The sequence below is a fragment of the Dendrobium catenatum genome, unplaced genomic scaffold (genome assembly GCF_001605985.2).
Source record: "Dendrobium catenatum unplaced genomic scaffold, ASM160598v2 fragScaff_scaffold_789, whole genome shotgun sequence".
Taxonomy (NCBI): domain Eukaryota; kingdom Viridiplantae; phylum Streptophyta; class Magnoliopsida; order Asparagales; family Orchidaceae; genus Dendrobium; species Dendrobium catenatum.
The window spans coordinates 322567-342290 of record NW_021319251.1 but is presented as its reverse complement, the minus strand read 5'-3'; the positions used below and the strand labels follow the sequence as shown (position 1 = coordinate 342290).

The 19724-nt window shown below is 36.9% G+C and overlaps 2 protein-coding genes across 13 annotated transcripts in view; one reads left to right on the top strand and one right to left on the bottom strand.

Annotated features, from left to right (window-relative positions):
* Positions 1 to 2333: 2333 nt before the first annotated feature.
* Positions 2334 to 8277, top strand: LOC110099206. Its single transcript, XM_020826290.2, has 2 exons — positions 2334 to 3063; positions 8025 to 8277. The coding sequence occupies exons 1-2, from the start codon at positions 2725 to 2727 to the stop codon at positions 8073 to 8075; spliced, it is 390 nt and encodes a 129-aa protein (XP_020681949.1). The 5' UTR covers positions 2334 to 2724; the 3' UTR covers positions 8076 to 8277.
* Positions 8278 to 8531: 254 nt separating this feature from the next.
* LOC110099205 (nudix hydrolase 26, chloroplastic) overlaps positions 8532 to 19724 on the bottom strand; it is a 76883-nt gene continuing 65690 nt past the window's right edge. For 6 of the 12 annotated variants that reach the window (XM_028696619.1, XM_028696620.1, XM_028696624.1 and 3 more), the window contains 2 exons: positions 9592 to 9719; positions 9154 to 9522 (listed from right to left, as the gene is read on the bottom strand). In XM_028696619.1, coding sequence (XP_028552452.1) covers positions 9457 to 9522; positions 9592 to 9719 — 194 coding nt within the window. In that variant the 3' untranslated portion in view covers positions 9154 to 9456. Of the gene's footprint in view, positions 8984 to 9153; positions 9523 to 9591; positions 9720 to 19724 lie in introns of those variants that run through there. The other 6 variants (XR_003701412.1, XM_028696621.1, XM_028696625.1 and 3 more) reach the window with 3 other exon arrangements.

Genomic DNA, 19724 nt, shown 5'->3' with positions numbered 1-19724 from the left:
GTTTTTCTTTTTGATAATATCCTGGATGTTTATCCATGTTCACCCTTTTATCGGTATTTGTAGCCGGTATATATTCTCCAGTGCAACTCCTTTATTTGTATTAGTGGGAGCTTCTTCATGCTTAACTCATATTGTTTTTGGCCACTTATAGAAGTTTGAGATGTTGTTACACTCATTCTCTCTCTTTCTTTTGTGTGTTGATTGGTGAATCACTACATTTGTATGTCGATCATCATCGCTTGCAAATGATACGTTGTTGCATTCACCAATATTCTCTTTGTGCATATTAGCTAGCAGATTGTCGTGCACCTCCTACACTATTTTTCAGTTCTTATAGGAAGTTGTAGCTTTCATTTGCTAACTAACTAATGTTGGTTGACGATGTGTCATAATACTCACTACATGTCGACTCCCTTCTCCTGCAGAAAATTTGCGCTTTTGCTAAATACCTTATTGGCAAGGATGTCTTTGCGATCACTACGAACTTACTATCATCATTTGCAAGAGCTCAGTGCATTTATATATATATCTAAGTGGTATCATCCGTTTGTAGACTATTACATTTGCTGCACATCACAGAAGATCAATGCATTTTCTTGTATATCAACCTTCATTGTTTGTGGGGAATTATACATTGTCGCTTATTTGAATTTCCTACAAAAGTTCCTTACGCATTCTATTGTCACTAAATTTCTAAGTTCAAGCTCTTTATGCTTGTAGGGTATAGGAATGTATGCTTGCCACGATGGTCACAAGTGATATGGACAATCACTGTAGGCTTTTATGTTCACCATACCCATTATAGAGATGTTATTAGATCTCTAAATTTTTTTTATGAGTGTATCACTTCGCTACTCATGGAGGAATCATTGCATGCACTTGAGAATCTTGCTCTCACTTTACATTTGCATACTGTATGTGAAATCTCACAGTTCAGCTTACAAGTTCAAAACTTGAGTTTCTTATGATCATCAATATTTAGTCAAACTTAAGTTTCATGTGATTTGTGTATTTGTTAAATCAAAGTTTGATTCCATGTTGTCCATGCAAGTCCAAGCCTGAGTTCAAAGTAGACTCAAATAAAATCTTCACTTGAGTCTAAATCGTTCAAATCATGTTCAAATTATGCTTGATTAGTGTACAAATTAGTCTCAAGTTAATGTTCAAATTTGAGTTCACCGTCAACTTAGATTAAATTTACGATCGTGTTCAAGTTCTTTATGATCCTCTGCATTGCTCTTTCAAGCTCAAATCAAGTCCAAATCAAAGTCTTTATTTGATGTTATAGTCTTGTTCAAGTCCCCAGCTGTTCACAATTGATTCAAGCCTTTGTGATCATTTTAAGCTCAACTTTTCTTCGCCGGATTTGATTTAAGCCTTTTGCTTGTTTATTAGAGTTTAGTTCATTTTATTGTCCAAATCACTGTTCAAATAAAGTCCAAGTCCTTTGCATCTTCAGGCAAAATTTCGACAACCTCCGACGTCTCCCTCATTTAGGGAAAAAATCAAGAGGCAGCCTTCCCCTCCACGCTACATGAGCACTTCAGGTAGATGTCAGGGGACATCATCGCTGTACTTTTTTCAATCCCTACTATGCTACATGAGCGCGTATGGGTCTTTGGCATCTGTTGAAAAGAGTATTGATTTCCCCACGTAAGATACTTATTTTTTTTGTCCCCCTTAAGCTACATGAGCGTTCCAGGGATTACCCGCCTCGTCCCAAGCATCGCACTGGCTTCCCTTCCTACTACACTACGTGAGCGCATAAAGGGTTTGCCGGCTCGTCACAAATGTCGAGTGCAAGATTTAAGTTAGACATTTATACATTCGCAAATGGATCAGCGATGAAGTTGGCACATATATCAAGGGAAGATCTTTGCTTTTTTAATTAACTACAATTGATTACATTTAATAATAATAAATTATAATTTAAAAATAATTATTTATAATCACAATGATTAACCACAATCAGTTACAATCAATAATAATTAGTTAAAATTAAATAGCTAATTTTAATTAATTTTTATTTAATTATAGTTAATTATTGATAATAATAATTAACCTTAATTAAAAAAATTAATTACAACTAATTTTAATGAATTATAACTAATTATTATTAATAACATTCAAATATAATTAAAACACTTAATTATAATTAATTTTAATTAATTAATAGTAATAATAATCGACTGTAATTAAAAATAATTAAATTTAATTAATAAAATACAAAGAATTTATGCAGGATTAGTAGGATTTAAGCAGGATTTAACCAACTATTTAATGTCACAGTGAGCTAAATCCAACCTTTCCTTCTCTTCTCTGTTCGGCGGTTTTATGTGATTTGGCGAAAAAAAGCCACGAAAGGATGGTTACCTTTGAAACGAGCGAGCTCGCATTTTACTTCCCATCAAAATGTCGTGACTTCCGAATCTAAAGGGAGGGAAGGTTGTGGAAGGAGGAGGAGAAGGGTTTCGGTACAGGTAGGTAGAAATGGCTTTTATCTCTCTCTCTCTCTCTCTCTCGACCAAAAGGATTAGAATGCTAGGGCGGCAAAGATCAGCTACAGATGAGTGGCAGGAAATGGAGTGAGTTGGGTTCGGCCGTGAGGTGGTTCCGATAGGTTGGGATTTTGGTTTGAGATTCCGATTGTAAGGTGAGGAGGAGGCGTCGGAGGCTTTGGCAGTCGGATATGTCGGGGGATGGGAAGGTGGAGTCGTCTGCAGGATGGAGGTCGGGTCAAGGAAGAGGGGGATACGGGTGGCTACAAGGATTCGGTTCCAGGGGCTAAGTGCGATTGGAGCGAGAGGTTCTGGAGGCAAGTGGATCACTCCGCTTCGGGAGCTTTCGCGAGTGGGGAGGATTCAAAGAAGAAATGTAGTGGGAGTTTGGCCGTGGGAAGTAGCAAACGAGAGAAGGAAGTTTCGCTCTCGTTTTAACGACGCGAGGGGAGGGGAGGTTCGTATCCAAGCATGCGCGAATGGACGTCTTCGGCGCTGTTTGCAGAGGTATGGGGCAATTGTCGCAAGATTTGGGCAGCAGGATTTGCGGCAAAGCTTCTCACGGGTAATCTTTTTTTTTTTGCCTTTTTTTATTTCTTTTGTCTATTCTCCTTTGGTTGTAGAGTGGAGGTCAAAAGAATTATATTATTTCTCCTATGCATAGGAAGATAATCCAAAAGCATATCACTTAATTTACATGGTTGTTTGCTAAATCAAACTGCTTACATGTTGGTGATGCGGTGCAGTCAAACTATAGGAATAAGTGATAACTTACACCTCTTGCACATGCCACTAGCAAGCTATCACTATCAGACTGTTATTCCCACTATGATGCCAGTTTTTATCATTATTAGTACTTATGCACTTTTTTACCATAGGTTTTAGTTTAATTACAATACTACCAGCACTATATGAATGATGTTCTTTTTGGAAAACAACGGAAAAGAAATAGAAACAGAGCTCAATTTTCTACTGTTCCATTGCTTGTTTGCCTTGGCTGCCGGTTTCTTTGCAGGTTCTGTGCTGGAGTCACACCAGTTGGTATTAGAGCCACACCTGGGCCGGTGTTGATGGCAGAATGTAACCGACGAGCTGCTTTTGACAATGATCAAAGCTTAGACGCACTATGGGCGTAGCTAACCATAATTTCCAATCAGCTCACTACTCTGACCTCTAACCGCCAACATTAAACAACTCGCTTTGGAAGTCCTAAGAGACCGTCCAAATCGAGAGGTTGATCCGAACCTGCTGCGAGCACCAGTGGAGCTCCATTTGGGACGGATGAGTGGCGATGCTGAACATATGGGGTGGAGGAACACAGCTGCGGTACCTGATTTTTCCGATTCATAAGATGAGCACACTCAGCAGCGACCAATCACACGGTCCGATTCAAAGGAAGGCGAACTCAGATATCCTTATCAAATCAGACGAGGAAGATATCCGCACCCCCAACCTCATCAAGAGTTTCACTTTAAACTTGATATTCCTTTCTTTGAGGGGCGCTTGCACATTGAAGACTACTTGGATTGGGAACGATCGGTTGAGACTTTTTTTGATTATATGGACATCAGTCCAAGAAACCAAGTGAAGTATGTTGCATGCAGACTTAAGGGAGGAGCGAGCGCGTGGTGGATGCAAGTTATGCAAAACAGGCGGCGAGAGGGAAAAGGAGTCATTCGCAACTGGGCCAAATTGAAACAGATGATGAGATCGCATATCCTCCCGACCGATTATGAGCAGCTCCTTTATGTTAGGTATCAACACTGTACTCAAGGCCATAGAATTGTCAATGAGTACACTGAAGAGTTCTATAAACTCAGTGCACGTAACAAATTATACGAGTCGGAGACTCAACTCATTGTCTGCTATATCAGAGGCTTGAGGGAAGCTATACAGGACAAACTGAAACTCCATTCCGTTTGGACGCTATCACAAGCGGTCAATTTCGCCCTTAAGGCAGAACTTCAGTTGAATCGTCCATCTCGTAGCTCCAATTATCAGAGACATTCATTTGAACAACAGTCAGAATGTGAAGACAAGTCCGGCTCAATCTTCAGCGACGAACACCAGCATCGAAAATGCATTTGATCCTAAGTTACCATCCAAGCCCAAATTGCCCGTCAAAGAAAACCCGTATATGAGTCCTTCTACCTTGAAATGTTTCCGATATTTCCAAATAGGTCACAAATCCAACGAATGTCCTACCCGACCTCAAGTTCAAATTATCGAAGGGGAAGCGAAAGAGAAGGCTGTGGAACAAATGGGAGATATGGATCAAGAAACAGAGGACTTAGTGGCAGATGAGGGGGAACTTGTTTTATGTGTTATGGAGAGCCTATTGTTAGCTCCAAGGATGTCTAACACTTCCCAACGCAATGCAATTTTTCGTACCAGATGCACCATTAACGGCAAGGTTTGCGACCTGCTCATAGATAACAGGTGTACGAAAAACATTGTGTCTCGCTCATTGGTGCATGAACTTCAATTAAAGACAACTAGAAATCCGCATCCCTACAAATTAAGCTGGGTGAAGAAAGGGACTGAGGTGTTAGTAACTGAAATGTGCAGGGTCGTATTCTCCATTGGCAAGAACTACACGTGTGAAATTCTCTGTGATGTCCTCGAGATGGACGTATGCCATGTCATTCTAGGTCGGCCTTGGCAATATGATAATGGGGTTGTCTATGATGGGCGCCTCAACACCTATTCGCTCGACTAGAAAGGAAGGAGGCTGCGATTGTTACCACACCATAACTCAAGTGCCATTCAGTCTAATAAGGATAAAGCAGTATTTCACCTTGTGACGAGTACTGTCCTGTTGGCACAAAGAGCTAAAAATGAGCTTTATGCCATAGTGATGAATCACATTCCAGCACAGGCCGTTGATACCATTCTACCGAACACTATTGTTTCCGTGCTCAAACAATTTGCATATTTACTGCCCACCGAACACCCTTCCGGCTTGCCCAAGGTCCGTAGTATCCAACACCAGATAGATTTGGCTCCGGGAATCAATCTACCAAATCTACCGCATTACAAGATGAGCCCAAAGGAGCACGAGATCCTACAAGAAATGGTTCAAGAGATTTTAGATAAACAACTCATCCAGCCCCTGCTTGAGCCCCTGTGCCATTCCGATGCTACTTGTTCCTAAAAAAGATAACAGATGAAGGATGTGCATAGACAGTTGAGCTATCAATAAAATCACAACCAAATTTTGTTTTCCTATCCCGCGCCTGGAAGAGCTGCAGGACAAGCTGGCGGGTGACAAGTATTTCTCCAAATTGGACCTACGCAACGAGTATCATCAAATTCGAGTCAGGCCTGGCGATGAATGGAAGACCACCTTTAAAACTAGCTCTGGTTTATACGAATGGCGTGTAATGCCATTTGGCCACTGCAATGCCCCGGTGACGTTCATGTGCATGATGAATGAGGTACTCAAACATTATTTTAACAACTTTTGTGTTGTTTATTTCGATGACATCTTAATTTATAGCAAATCCCTGGAAGAACATACACAACACCTCACTTTGATTTTGCAAACTCTCCAAGACAACCAATTATTCCTGAATCCTGGTAAATGTGAATTTGCTTCTACCAAAGTTTATTTTTTGGTATTTATCATTTCGGCTGAGGGCATCAAAACAGATCCGCATAAGGTGGAAGCCGTAATAAATTGGTCGCAGCCACGTTCATTGTTTGATGTTAGAAGCTTTCATGGCCTTGTAAATTTTTATCGTCGCTTTATCCGTGGCTTTAGTATCTTGATGGAACCTCTCACGGACTACTTGAAGGCCAAACACTTTTCATGGGATGACAACAAATAGAGAAGCTGGGACTCCATCAAGCAAGCCCTCACCACGGCACCTGTTCTAGCATTGCCGAACTTTGATGTCCCTTTCAAGTGGATTCAGATGCCTCCGCAATTGGCGTCGGAGTAGTATTATCGCAACTAGACAAGCCCGTGGAATACTTTAGTGAGAAATTAAGTCTAGCTCGACAGTGATGGATCGTTTACGAGCAGGAGTAATATGCCGTAGTCTGAGCTCTCAAGCATTGGGAGCACTACTTGTTGCATAGAGATTTTGTACTCTGCAACGATCATAGAGCCTTACAATTTATCAACACACAGAAAACTATCAATCGTATGCATGTAAGGTGGGTGCCCTTTCTTCAAAAGTTTACTTTTGTTCTAAAGCACAAGTCCTGCAGTCAAAATCGTGTTGCCGACGCACTCAGCCGGCGGACAGCATTGCTCACCCAGCTACAAACAGAAATCACCAGACTCGAATCCCTACATGAGCTTTATCCCACTGACCCCGATTTTGCAAGGATTTGGAAGGCTTGTTCTGAAGGCCAATCTCAATGTGATTACTCTTCGCCATGGATATATGTTCAAAAACAACACACTTTGCATTCCTTCATCATTATGGAGACATCAATTGATACTTGAAGCTCATTATGGGGGCTTGGAAGCAAATCTTAGTCATGATAAGAACTTAAGCCAACTTTATAGTCTTTTTTTTTTTGCCAAAGCTCCATCGCGACGTCTGCCGATTAGTCGAATGATGTTCGGTCTGCCAAGAGTATAAAGGCATTCAGCATAACACGAGGCTATATACACCTCTGCCCATTCATGAGTCTATATGGGAAGATATCAGCATTGATTTCATCTTAGGGCTTCCGCAAACAAAACGGGGTTGCGATTCCATTACGGTTGTGATGGATCATTTTTAAAAAATGGCACATTTTGTCGTCTGAAAAAAAAAAATTTCTTGATGTTGTACACATCGCTCGTTTGTTCTTCCATCAAGTAGTCCGCCTCCATGGACTACCCTGGAGCATCACGTCCGATCGTGACGTAAAGTTTATAAGCCATTTCTGGCGAGAACTATGGAAGCGTCTCCATACAGCTATTAACCTTAGCTTGGCCTATCACCCGTAGTCTGACGGCCAAACTGAGGTTGTCAACCATACTTTGGGCAACATGCTACGCTGCTTAGTCCAAGGCCATCCGAAGCAATGGGAAGATTTCTTGGGGCAGGCGGAGTTCGCTTACAACTCTATGCCTAACCGTTCTACAGGTAAATGCCCTTTTCAAATCGTATATACTAAAAGCCCTAATCATCTCTTTGATATCGTTGTGATGCTCAAGTGTTCGAACAAAACAACAACTCAACTATCGGACCAATACCACGATGTGCTAACGGAAGTTTGCAACAAATTGGTCACTTTCAATGCATATTACAAAGCCGTCACTGATCTTCACCGCCGTCAGCAAGTGTTCCAACCAGGTGATTTAGTCATGGTCCATGTGCGTAAAGAGCGCTTCACCTCTGATACATATTCTAAATTCAGTACCCATAAAATAGGGTTGGTTTCCATTGTTCAACGTATTAACGATAATGCATACATTATCAAATTTCTACCTCATATCCATACTTCTGCAACTTTTAATGTTGCGGATATTGCTTATCATCCACCGAACGACGCCAATATTCATGTGGACGCTGAAATTTTCAGGAGCAGGAGGGAACTGATGAGGTGCAGTCACACTATAAGAATAATGGATAACTTACACCTACATGCCACTAGCAAGCTATCACTATCAAACTGTTAGTCCCATTATGCTGTCAGTTTTTATCATTATTATTACTTATGCTCTTTTACCATAGGTATTTATTTTAATTACAATACTACCAGCACTATATGAACGATGTTCTTTTTGAAAAACATCAGAAAAGAAAAAGAAACATAGCTCAATTTTCTACTGTTCCATTGCTTGTTTGCCTTGGCTGCCGGTTTCTTTGCAAGTTGTGTGCTGGAGTCACACCAGTACCCCTCACAATTCTCTTCATGGAATTTTGATGTTAGAAAAATGAAAATTTTTCTTATTTAAAATAATTAACACATTTAAGGTGAGGGAGATTTAAAACTTCTTTTTGAATTTTTTTATTATTTTATCCATTAAAAGCTCATGTATTAATGCAATTTTATCACATATGACCCAATAAGTTTGACGTCATTATAAGTCTCATGTCATTTCTACTAGTTCAAACTAATGCAAGCTTATATAACTTGTTATGGTGGAAGTCAGCCAATGACAAACCACTCCTTAGAGTGGAAACAAAAGTGATGGCCAAATCATCCCTTATGATAGAAGCTAGAGTAGATGGCGTATCACCCTTTAAAAGGAACCAAAAGTTGACAGACACCCCTTAAAATTGAAGCCAAAAGTTGACAGACACCCCTTCATTAAACTAGAAGCTCAATTAATGAGAGCAGCCTTTGACGATATATTATCCTTACAGGTGAAAGTTGAAGATAAAAATGCATCACCTTTATGGTAGAAACTGAAGTTGATACCATATCACCCCTTAGACTGAGGCCAAAACCAAAATAATTTATTAACCCATGCAATCTTGTCTCAACAGATTATTTTGTCCTTACATAGTGTAAGGAGGTCATAACAAGCTGGGCAGCTGAAATGAACGATAGCAATGTATTAAAAATAGATAATATTAAATATTAAATAGCACTAAAAAAAACATTAAATAGCAATTTTTTAGCCATTCATATTGAATAAAATGCTTATTGTTCCCATGATTGTTAGGACACATTTATCGGTAGTGGAGTTATAGGAAAAGAAACATGTCACAACCAAGCTTTTCATAAATTATTTGAGCTGATCATTTGATGACTAGCACAAAAAACAATTAACATCTATTATAGACTAGAAGTAAAAGCTAAAGCTTTCAGAATCCAATACATAATTATTGATTTAAAAAAATAGAAAGCCGATTAGCCGTATCCATTGAAGCTGAAGTACCCCAGCTTCACTTTAAGGCATTGACTTCGAAATGTAAGTAACCACTATAAGAAAAGTAGCATGATTTGAATGCTAAAATTACAATTGAATTCATATTTTTTTACTTCGCCAACTATCATGCAGTTGTTACAGAAGATAGGGAGCAAAATATTTCAAAACCTCCTCATACACAGGTTTCTTGAAGCCCACTGCCTGTTAATATAACAATAGGCAAGAAGTATTAATTACTTTTTAAACAGAATGAGTGTTAAGATCACTTACTAATTCAATCACTTGTTTTGGAGTCATCCATGACCATTCACCAAACTCTGGTTTCTCAGTTCCATTCCAGCTAAGATTTATCTCCTCCTCCCTCCCAACGAATCTAAAACAAAACCTACATTTTATATCTGCATCCATCAGCAACTAACACATTCCATTGGTTAATCAGTTACAGTTAATATCTCGCTATTTTGATTGGCTAAAATATTTCAGCACAAAAAATATGAAACCGACACCACCACTTAAATCCAAGGCCATCAGATAGCAAAGAAATAAATAAAAATAATAAAGAAAAAAGCTGGTCAATTAGAATTGATGTTCTCTTTAGTTTGAAAAAAATTTAAAACTGATGGTATAAAAAAGGAGATAGCTACTGAATAAAAATATTATAAATTTCACCCAAGTAGTGGTAGAGGTGCTAGCTTTCGTCTTACTTTATTTGGACATTTGTATACAACTCATTCGAGTTTTTTTTTTTTTTCCTTTTTTTTAATGAAAAAGGATGATAGTTTTAAAATATATATGATTTTTATGTGAGAATTTTTTCATAAAAGCACAATATGGAAAGTATATTTTTTCTCAAGAAAATAAATATATTTAAATAAAAAGTAACTATTGATCTATTGATAATAAAATTATTTTAAATTAAAAATTCAAAAAATTTAAGTTGACAATTTAATATAATAAATTATTTAAATTCATTTCTATGAAAAACATGTAAAAAATTGTATTATTAATGCTTTATAAATATTAAATTTTCAATCAAACAATATATAACTAATAAGAAAATTATAATGTTTTGAAATATGTCTACTGTATTAAAGGATTCTTGTCATAATTATTCCACAAGTTTTACACTAAATGTCGGCTACCTAACGTATCCCACTACTTTTATCTTCAAGTACTAGGGATTTGGCAACGACAATATTAAAAATGGTGTATTTTATGGTGCTGAATGTTGACCATTAAAAGAGAACCATAAAATTAAGTTAAGTGTTGCATAGATGATGCTTAATGGATGAGTGGCTTTACTCTTAGAGACAGAATGTGAAATGAGCATACACATGAAAAGGTTGGAGTAGCTCCAATGGCAGATAAGATTAGAGAGAGTCACCTTAGATGGTTTGGTCACATATAACGTTGGTGTTCCGAAGATCCGATTAGGAGAGTAGATGTATTATATTTGACCTATGTTAAGAAAGCTAAACGTAGACTTAAAATGACTTGGTTAGAAAATATTAGAATTGATAATTTTTTATTAGATTTAAATAAGAATTTGACTCTTAACAGGACACAATGTAGAAAAAGGATTCATATAGTCAATCCTGCGTAGTAGAATAAAGGCATGATATTGTTGTTGTCATTGAAATACATCTAATATTTTATTCATCAAGTGTTTAAATTTGAGACAATAAATGATTAATCCCAAGGATGCATAAATCTAGAAAAAAATTGCTTAGAAACATGGGAACAATAAAGTAGACAAGCAGAAAAATGCCAATGAAGTTATTATGTCAATCATCTCCAAGCCCATCAAACCGGCCATCTAACATTCATCTATTTCCATATTAAAATAAATATACAAAAAACATATCATGCATTAGTTCATTTAAACCAAAAAAAATTTGAATTGAATCAAAACAAACAAATTTAATTTATTTGGTTTTGAATTTTGGTTTGGAAGCAAGGTTCTTCGGATTTCAATTATTGGTTTGATTTAAGAAAAAATTTGGTTCGACCAAAAACTGAAATATAATGAATAAATAGCAAATATCATTAAAATATAACTATAAAATCAATACTTTTTTAAATTAAATTTTCTTTGAGCTTAGATTTCAAAATTCGATTGAATCAAAAATCGTAACAAATAAACTAAATCATATTGCGCTTCAGCTTATTGATTCTACTCATAATTTGGTCGGTTCATTTTATTCTTATAATTTATTTCAGCTTAACTTGGTTTAATGAATTTGTCAACCGGTTCATCTGAACTGACTGAATGCACACAACTAATTAGGTCTATTCCAAATTTTTTTTATTAATTTTATTCAATTTAAAAAATAAAAAATCAGATCTATTTTTATTTTTTGGCCCTAAAAAAATTAAATCAAGAAAGATCTTTAATTCGTAAGCAATTTGTAAGATGTCCATTGCTATGTCATTAATCTAAGAGTGAAGGGGATGCTACCCCATTATTGCTACAGCTGCCATGCCATCTTTCGCAGCCCATCAACTATAAGTGCTCTTTAAAATCAACCTTTAGGTAGCCCGACGTTAGTCATCCACTCAAATACCATCAATATGAATTATTTCTATTATGATCCAAGAAGAGAAGATAGCCTCTTTAGCACTGCCCCTCAAGGTGATTTGTACCCATCCAACAACGAAGCTTATCGCTCAATTTTTTAAATATGAATCTAGCCAATCTTTTATTCAGAATTTTGACAATTTGACTTAAGGGGAAATAAATCTCTCTCTTTATTCCAGTTTTGATCTATCTCCACATATTTAGCACGATCATGATGAACAGGATTGTGTGATATAATAACATCTTTACCATCACAATATAATATTATAGGAGTCTCTTGAGTTACCTAAATTTCTTCTAGAGTTGTTTAAGCCAGATTAATTCATTGATACCACTAGCCAAAGTATATAAATTCTAATGCACAACTCCATTTCACCACATTTTAGTTTATGTTTCTCTAAGCTTAAAGGTTCCCCAAGCATATATGCGATATGAAGAATTGAAACTTTCTTTTTTTTGACAATGTGTTCAACACTGTTATGAAGAATTGAAACTTCTATCAAATATAAACCAAGCCCAACCAACATCAATATAAACTTCTGTATTTGTGGATTCTCCTTTTTAAAATTAAAATCCTCTCCTAAGGCTTCCTTTTAAGTAGTTCAGAATTCTAGTTATAGCATTCATGAACTGACTTACCAAACTAACAGAAAAGACTATATCCAAATCGATGAGTTTCACCACCAAGCTTTGATATTTTTTTTATCCATTAGAATATTGGTGTTAACATCATTATCTTATTATCAACTAGAGTGTCAACTAGCTTGCTTCCAATGAAGCAAATTTCTTTTTAAGACATCTATAACATATTATCTTTGAGAGATGATGACATCATATTTATTCCAAGAGATTTCTATAAAGAGAGAAAACCTGAGATACCTAAGTTTTTTTATTTCCAACTCTTCTCTCAATTTTTTCTTTAGGGTAATTATCTCCAAATCTTGATCTCCTATAATGATAATGTCATCACCATATACAATTAATATGGACTTACCATTCTTTTGTTTGTAGAGCACGGTGTGTGTTGACCTTCATATCAAACAAAAGTTTATCTTCCCTCGTTGAATGCTTTTTTTTTTTTTACTATTGTCTTGTTTATTAAAGTATTAATAACTACTGCTTGCAAAACACATATATATAATACAATAACAGTACATAATTACAAAGTTTGTAGCATATCTCCAGCATTCGAAATATATGATCTTAAGAGCAAGATATGGAAGAAGAGAGATGTTTGGGATAATGAATTCTTTTTCAAGATAGAAGGATACAATGAATTCTTTTTCAACGCATATGCAGGTGATTTTTCCGAAAGTTTGGGACACAACCTTCTCCAACATACAAAGTTTTTAAAGGTCAGAAAAGAAACTTTTGTGACTACACACTCCAACAAGTTTAAGCAGAATAGCTTGAAGTCTTTCAACAGCATGAAGTTTAAGGTCCGAATGGGTATAAGAGGACGGATTCAACAAGCCCAAATATGACCAAATCGTTGGCTGCTCTGTCTACTCAACATGCCACAAAAAGGTCATAGTAACGGAACCCTCACTTCGTCAACCCGTTAGTATGGACTTTAAGAAGCACGAAGGGTAACTCGACTCAACAAGTTCAAATAGTCGTAGACCATAAGATTCTTCTAATTAACTAGAGAATCAAAAGTTCAAGTGGAAAGGAGTCACGAGAAACTACCGGATGTGCGTAGGCTACAAATCTTCAACCACAAAGGATGATCGCAAATCTATCAACTTCAGTAAAATCAACATTGGGATGCGCATTTCCCATAACTCAAGTATGAAGTTTGAATGAGTGTAAAAGGCCGGATCTAACACGCCCAAATACTACCGGATCGCCGGTAGCACCATCTACTAAACACGCCATAAGAAAGGCTGCACTAGAGGAACTCTCATTTTAGCAACCAGAGGATGAAAAACTGTCAAATCTAAGCTCACATAATCCGAAGAACTCAAGTGACTCGGATTGAGTCTCCTCAACTTGTTAAGGATTAAGATACTATCTATATTTGGTATTATCCACTAAATCTGAAACCTGCAAATCCTTCAACAAATCCACAAAGCATCAAACGCGGATCAAAGAAATTTTTCCTCAATAAGTTCGCAAAAGTATAAAGCAAAGGATCGAAGAAAAAATCCCAAAGTTTATATAAGAGAATTTCATCATCAACAAGTCTGTTATGCACAAAGCTCTAGATGATGATGACTCACCACCGATCTGATATAAACCTAAAAGATTATAGTTCATTGGCATTTACTCCTTCATCAAGTCCACCAAAGCAATAAGCATAGAGCTAAAGTGTTGACCTGCACTGGGTAGTGTCTTATCTACAAACCCATCTGCCTTCCAAAATTTACCTCGGAACTTAGTTCGTTAAAACTCCCTCGTCAAATAAGAAGAAAGAGCGAGCGGAGGCCGGGGCCGAATTTTCGGAGCCCACATAAAGGTACACAAATCTTCTGATAAGTCGGTAGTGGCAAATCAGATAATCATTCACCTATGTCCGCAGCACTAAGCATAGAGCAGAAGGAACCAAAATCTTAAGACCCAAGCTAAAGCTACGAAAAGAAGCATCCTAAATGACATCTACAAATGTCCCTAAAGATTGGGAGCATTTTAAATATGTATTTGGGTCAACATCACATCGCATGCCAAGATCCCAATAAATATTTAAAATTTCTTACCAAAATGCAGCTAAAGGAGGGAAAATGAAATATCATTAGTAAACTGAATGTACCATCAACAAAAAGTATAATTTGAGCAAGATAGAATCAGTACAAGAGACAACAAAGTCCCAACAGCTGATGAATCTGCAAAATTCAGATAAATCTTGAACAATATCAGCAATACACAACAGAAATATTACATCTATACATGATTGCGATAGAGAAAGATGTTGAGCTGTTATTAAAATACTAGAAACTAAGGTGACAGTGGTGTCGAAAAAGAACAAGTGGCAATGCTATTTACTATCGTCTATCAACAAAGTAACACTCTAGGGATCTGATTGTGAAGTGCTATGCTACCATCCTATGGATCTCTACTTGATTAAATTCAACATGTCAATCAAATAATTGACTATGAGTGCATTCAAAGATCTATGAAAACACTGATATAGACTCTTGGAGATCTACATGATGAAAATCTTAACGTGACATCCAAACAAGCTTATGAAAATCTGTAAAATAAAGCTGTTAGCGTGACATCCAAACAAGCTTTTGAAGATTCGCAAAATAAAAACCTTTGTGTGACATCCAATGCAAATATCAGGAAATCCTCAGGGTCAAGCAGCATGCAACAAACGTGATTCGCTCTAGACGCGTATCACATTTGTTGGTGGGCATTTACTAACCTTCATATCCGACAAAAGTATCTTCCCTCAATGTTAAATTCTTTTTTTTTTCTACTATTGTCTTGTTTATTAAAGTATTAATAACTACTGCTTGAAAAAAACATATATATAATACAATAACAATACATAATTACAAAGTTTGTAGCATATCTCCAGCATTTGAAATATCTGATCTTAAGAGGAAGATATGGAAGAAGAGAGACATTTGTTTTGTTGGAGAGTATGGGATTCAAGACAGGTTAACCTGTTGTTGAAGATTTGGAAGACCTTTATTTTGGCTGTTGTTGACCTCCATATCAAACAAAAAGCAAACTATAACAACAACAACATCAAGCCTTTATCCCATTGCATGGGGTCGGGGTCGTCTACATAAATCCTTTTTCTCCATTATGTCTTATTAAAAATCAAATTCTCGTTTAAATCTTATAAAGAAAGGTCATTCATAATATTTTATAACCAAGTCTTTTTAGGTCTACCTCTACCTTTCTTAACATAAATCAAATCTAATACCTCTACTCTCCTAACCGGGTCATCAAAAGGCCGCCGTTTTATGTGACCAAATCATCTAAGGCAACTCTCTCTAATCTTATCTTCTACTGGAACTACTCCAACCTTTTCACGTATATGCTCATTTTGTATCCTATCTCTAAGGATAAAGCCACTCATCCACCTGAGCATTCTCATCTCTGTCACACTTAACTTAGTAATATGCTTCTCTTTTAATGGCCAATATTTGGCACCATAAAGCATTGCAGGCCTCACTACCATCTTATAGAATTTTCCCTTAAGTTTGAAGGGTACTTTTCTATCACATAACAAGCCCGATGCATTCCTCCACTTCAACCATCCAACTTGAATTCTGTTGATAATATTTTCATTTATTTCACTATCACTCTGAACAATATATCCAATATATCTAAAACGTGTACTCTTATTAATGACTTGATCGCCCAAAGTCACAATCCCCTCACTAGGTCAAATACTACTAAAATTACACTCCATATATTCCGTTTAGATTCTAAGGTTGACCTCCATAATTCAAGTTTACCTTCAACTCCCTCTCTAGTCTTATCAATAAGAAGCAACCATTAAAAAAGCAGACAAGGCATCCGCATTGAGTCGTGCCTCAAGTCGAGGTGGAAGTCATGCGTATCGGGGCTTACGCCTCAAACCATCCAGCAAAGTCTACGATTTTTTCGCACGAGGTGTACACATCAAAGCGTAACGCCTCGAGGCAGTACGAGGCACGGCTTCAAAATTTTTTCTTCGATATATATGTAAATACGATGCAGCTGATTCATGTTCGCGTATTCGTGTATAGGATTAGGGCTTCCTGTGAGAATTGAAAGGCGAACTGGAGGCAAAGCTGTGAGGGAAAGAGACGAAGTCGTGAGGGAAGGAGACGAAGCCGTGAGTGCAGGAGACGAAGTCGGAAGGAGACGACGCAGGAAACGAAGCCGAAAGCAATAACGGTTACGAAAGCAGGAAACAAAGCCGAAGTTGTGAGTGCAAGAAACGTTCAGGCCCCAATTAGGTCGGAAGAGCAAGTGAGCGGTGTTGTGGGCCTTGATTTTGACGTGTAGTAACGAAAGCTTGAATAACTCCTGATTCGACTTTCTTTCATTCGTCCGCTCAGTACATGCTCGATACTGCTAGGTATCGCTAGGTACCGAGCAAGTATATGCTCAATACTGAACGGTACATGCTCGGTACCACTAGGTACATGCTCGGTACCGAGCCAGTATCGCTCGGTACCGAGCAAGTATATGCTCGGTACTAAGCGGTACATGCTCGGTACCACTAGGTACATGCTCGGTACCGAGCCAGTATCGCTCGATACCGAGCAGTATATGCTCGGTACCGATCGATACATGCTCAGTACCGTTAGGTACATGCTCGACACCGCTCGGTATCTTTCCATACAAACAATTTATGAACTTTAAAAACAAGTAGAATTTCAAAATTACCCTGGCAGGTCGAACCCCGCCAGGGGGCAGCGCCCCTTGGACCCCCGGCAGACCGGTATATTATTGTATTCATGTTGTCCCATTGTTGATTTTTTTGTTGATTATTTAATATTTCTATAAATTATTAGCATGACTAGTGGCACAAGAAGGAAAGATCCTGTATGGAAATATGGAACTCAAGTTGAAGTGTCCAAGAAGGGATATGTTTACATAAAAAGTAATTTCTATGAGAAACGCATAACTTGTGGAGTCAAGAGGTTGAAAGATCATCTAACCTGCACTCATGTCAATGTGGGACCATGTGCAAAAGTATACGATGAGTGAAAAAGGAATGTACAGATTATTTAAAGAAGTTTACCACCATAAAGGAGGTCACACAAAGAAATATGGAAGAGATGATACGAAACTCTTCTTACTATGGATCACAGCATGAAGGTTCCAGTATTGGAAGCCATCTAGTTTCTTCTGACCGAGGCAGACGGGGGCCCATGGATAGATTTATGCTAAATATTAATAACGAGAAAAACATAAATACTCAGTATATTCAGCCTCCTACAGCTATAAAAGAACTTAGGAACAGAGTTTGTTTGGATATCACCAGATTCATTTATGAAAATGGGATTCCATTTAATGTTGTTAGGAGTCCATCATGGATCAATATGTTACGATCTGTTGGAAGCTATGGAAGAGGACTACAACTTCCAAACATGTATGAGCTGAGGACTTGGATGCTGAATGAGGAGGTTAAGACAACTTCAAAAAAAGTAGATGATGTTAAGAAGACTTAGATTGAGACAGGAGTGACAAAAATATCAGATGGTTTGTCAGATATTCGACATAGAAGTATTATTAATTTGTTGGTCAACAATCCATATGGAATAGTTTTTCTCAAATCAGTAGATGCTTCAAGTTTTGTAAAGGATGCACAATTATTATTTGAAATGTTAGATGAAGTTGTGAAGGAAGTGGGAGATGCCTTAGTAGTACAGGTTGTTACTGATAATGCAAGTGCATACAAAGTTGCATGGAGAATGTCACTGGAGAAGAGGCCTCACCTTTACTGGACTCCTTGTGATGAGTATTGACTTGATGCTTGAGAGGTTGGGACAGTTGCCTCAACATAAATCAGCCATATTGAAGGACAAATTCGTTAGTAAGTTTATATACAATCATTCTTGGGTACTCACCTTGATGAGAAAATTCACTGACAAGAAAATTATTAGACATGTTGTTACAAGATTTGTTACTGTATATTTAACATTACAAAGATTCAATGAGTTAAGACAACCTTAGGAAGCAATATTTGTTTCTGAAGAGTGGGATAAAAGTTCATGGGCCAAAAAACAATAAGGAAAACAAGTTAAAAAGCTTGTTATGAAAGACGGTTCATTTTGGCGCAGTACAAATTATGCTTTGAAAACAACATGACCATTAGTAAAGGTGCTTAGAATGGTTGATTGTGAGAGGGCCCGGCTATGGGATTTATTTATGAAGTAATGAATAAGGCTAAAGAAGACATTGCAAAAGAATTGCGAGGTCAAGAGAGTGCCTACAAAGAAATATGAGATAATATAGATGAAAAGTGGGATCGGCAATTACACCAACACTTACATGCTGATGCGTACTATTTAAACCCCCAATTTCATTATGATAAGGATTTTCATGTTGACAAAGAGGTGAAAATTGATTTGTATGCATGTATGGACAAACCCATTTCTGAAGAAGACTGCCTCAAAGTGAATGATCAACTTGAGAATTTTCATTTGAAGAAGGGAATGTTTGGATTTAGAGCAACACAAGCATGCTACAAAACACGATCTCCTGATATGTTTATAGTTTATATATTTATAATTTTAATGTTAATATTTATGTTCAAGTCTTCTACTTCAACCAATATTCATAAAATATTATGTTTGTCTTCATGTAGAACGTTGGTGGACTCAGTTTGGAGATGATGATCCTGAATTGAAAGCTTTTGCAGTTAAAGTTCTTAGCCTAACGTGTTCGGCTTCTGCATGCGAGCGTAATTGGAGCATCTTCAATCAAATTCATACAAAGAGAAGAAATCGATTGGCGGCAGATCGAATGAACAAACTAGTTTATGTTATGTTTAATAAAAAACTGAGAGATAGACATCTCAAATTGCAGAATCAAGGAAATATTGAGAATGAAATTGACCATTTGCTTGTTGATGAGTTACAATATGATAATGAATGGGTTACTCCTAAGAATGCTTATGTTTTTGAAGTTAAAGCAGAAGGAGAAACTCATGCCAATGAAGAAGACAATGAAGAAATTACCCAAGTATATAAAAGAAAGAAACAAAGTGAGATTGGAGCTTCAAAAAAATTCAAAAATATTCTTAAATATAATGAAATATTTTGTATCTTACTATTGTTTCATTTTAGAGCTAATGAAATATTAACTGATATATGAGATAAATGAAAAAATGTTATAGATAAAGATGAGTTTGAGGATGACTTTGACATTAATT

Coding starts and splice junctions, on each gene's coding strand:
- LOC110099206 (XM_020826290.2), top strand. CDS start 2,725: ATGGAGGTCGGGTCAAGGAAGAGGGGGATACGGGTGGCTACAAGGATT. Junction 3,064..8,024: donor TGCGGCAAAGCTTCTCACGG/GTAATCTTTTTT, acceptor TGAAATTTTCAG/GAGCAGGAGGGAACTGATGA.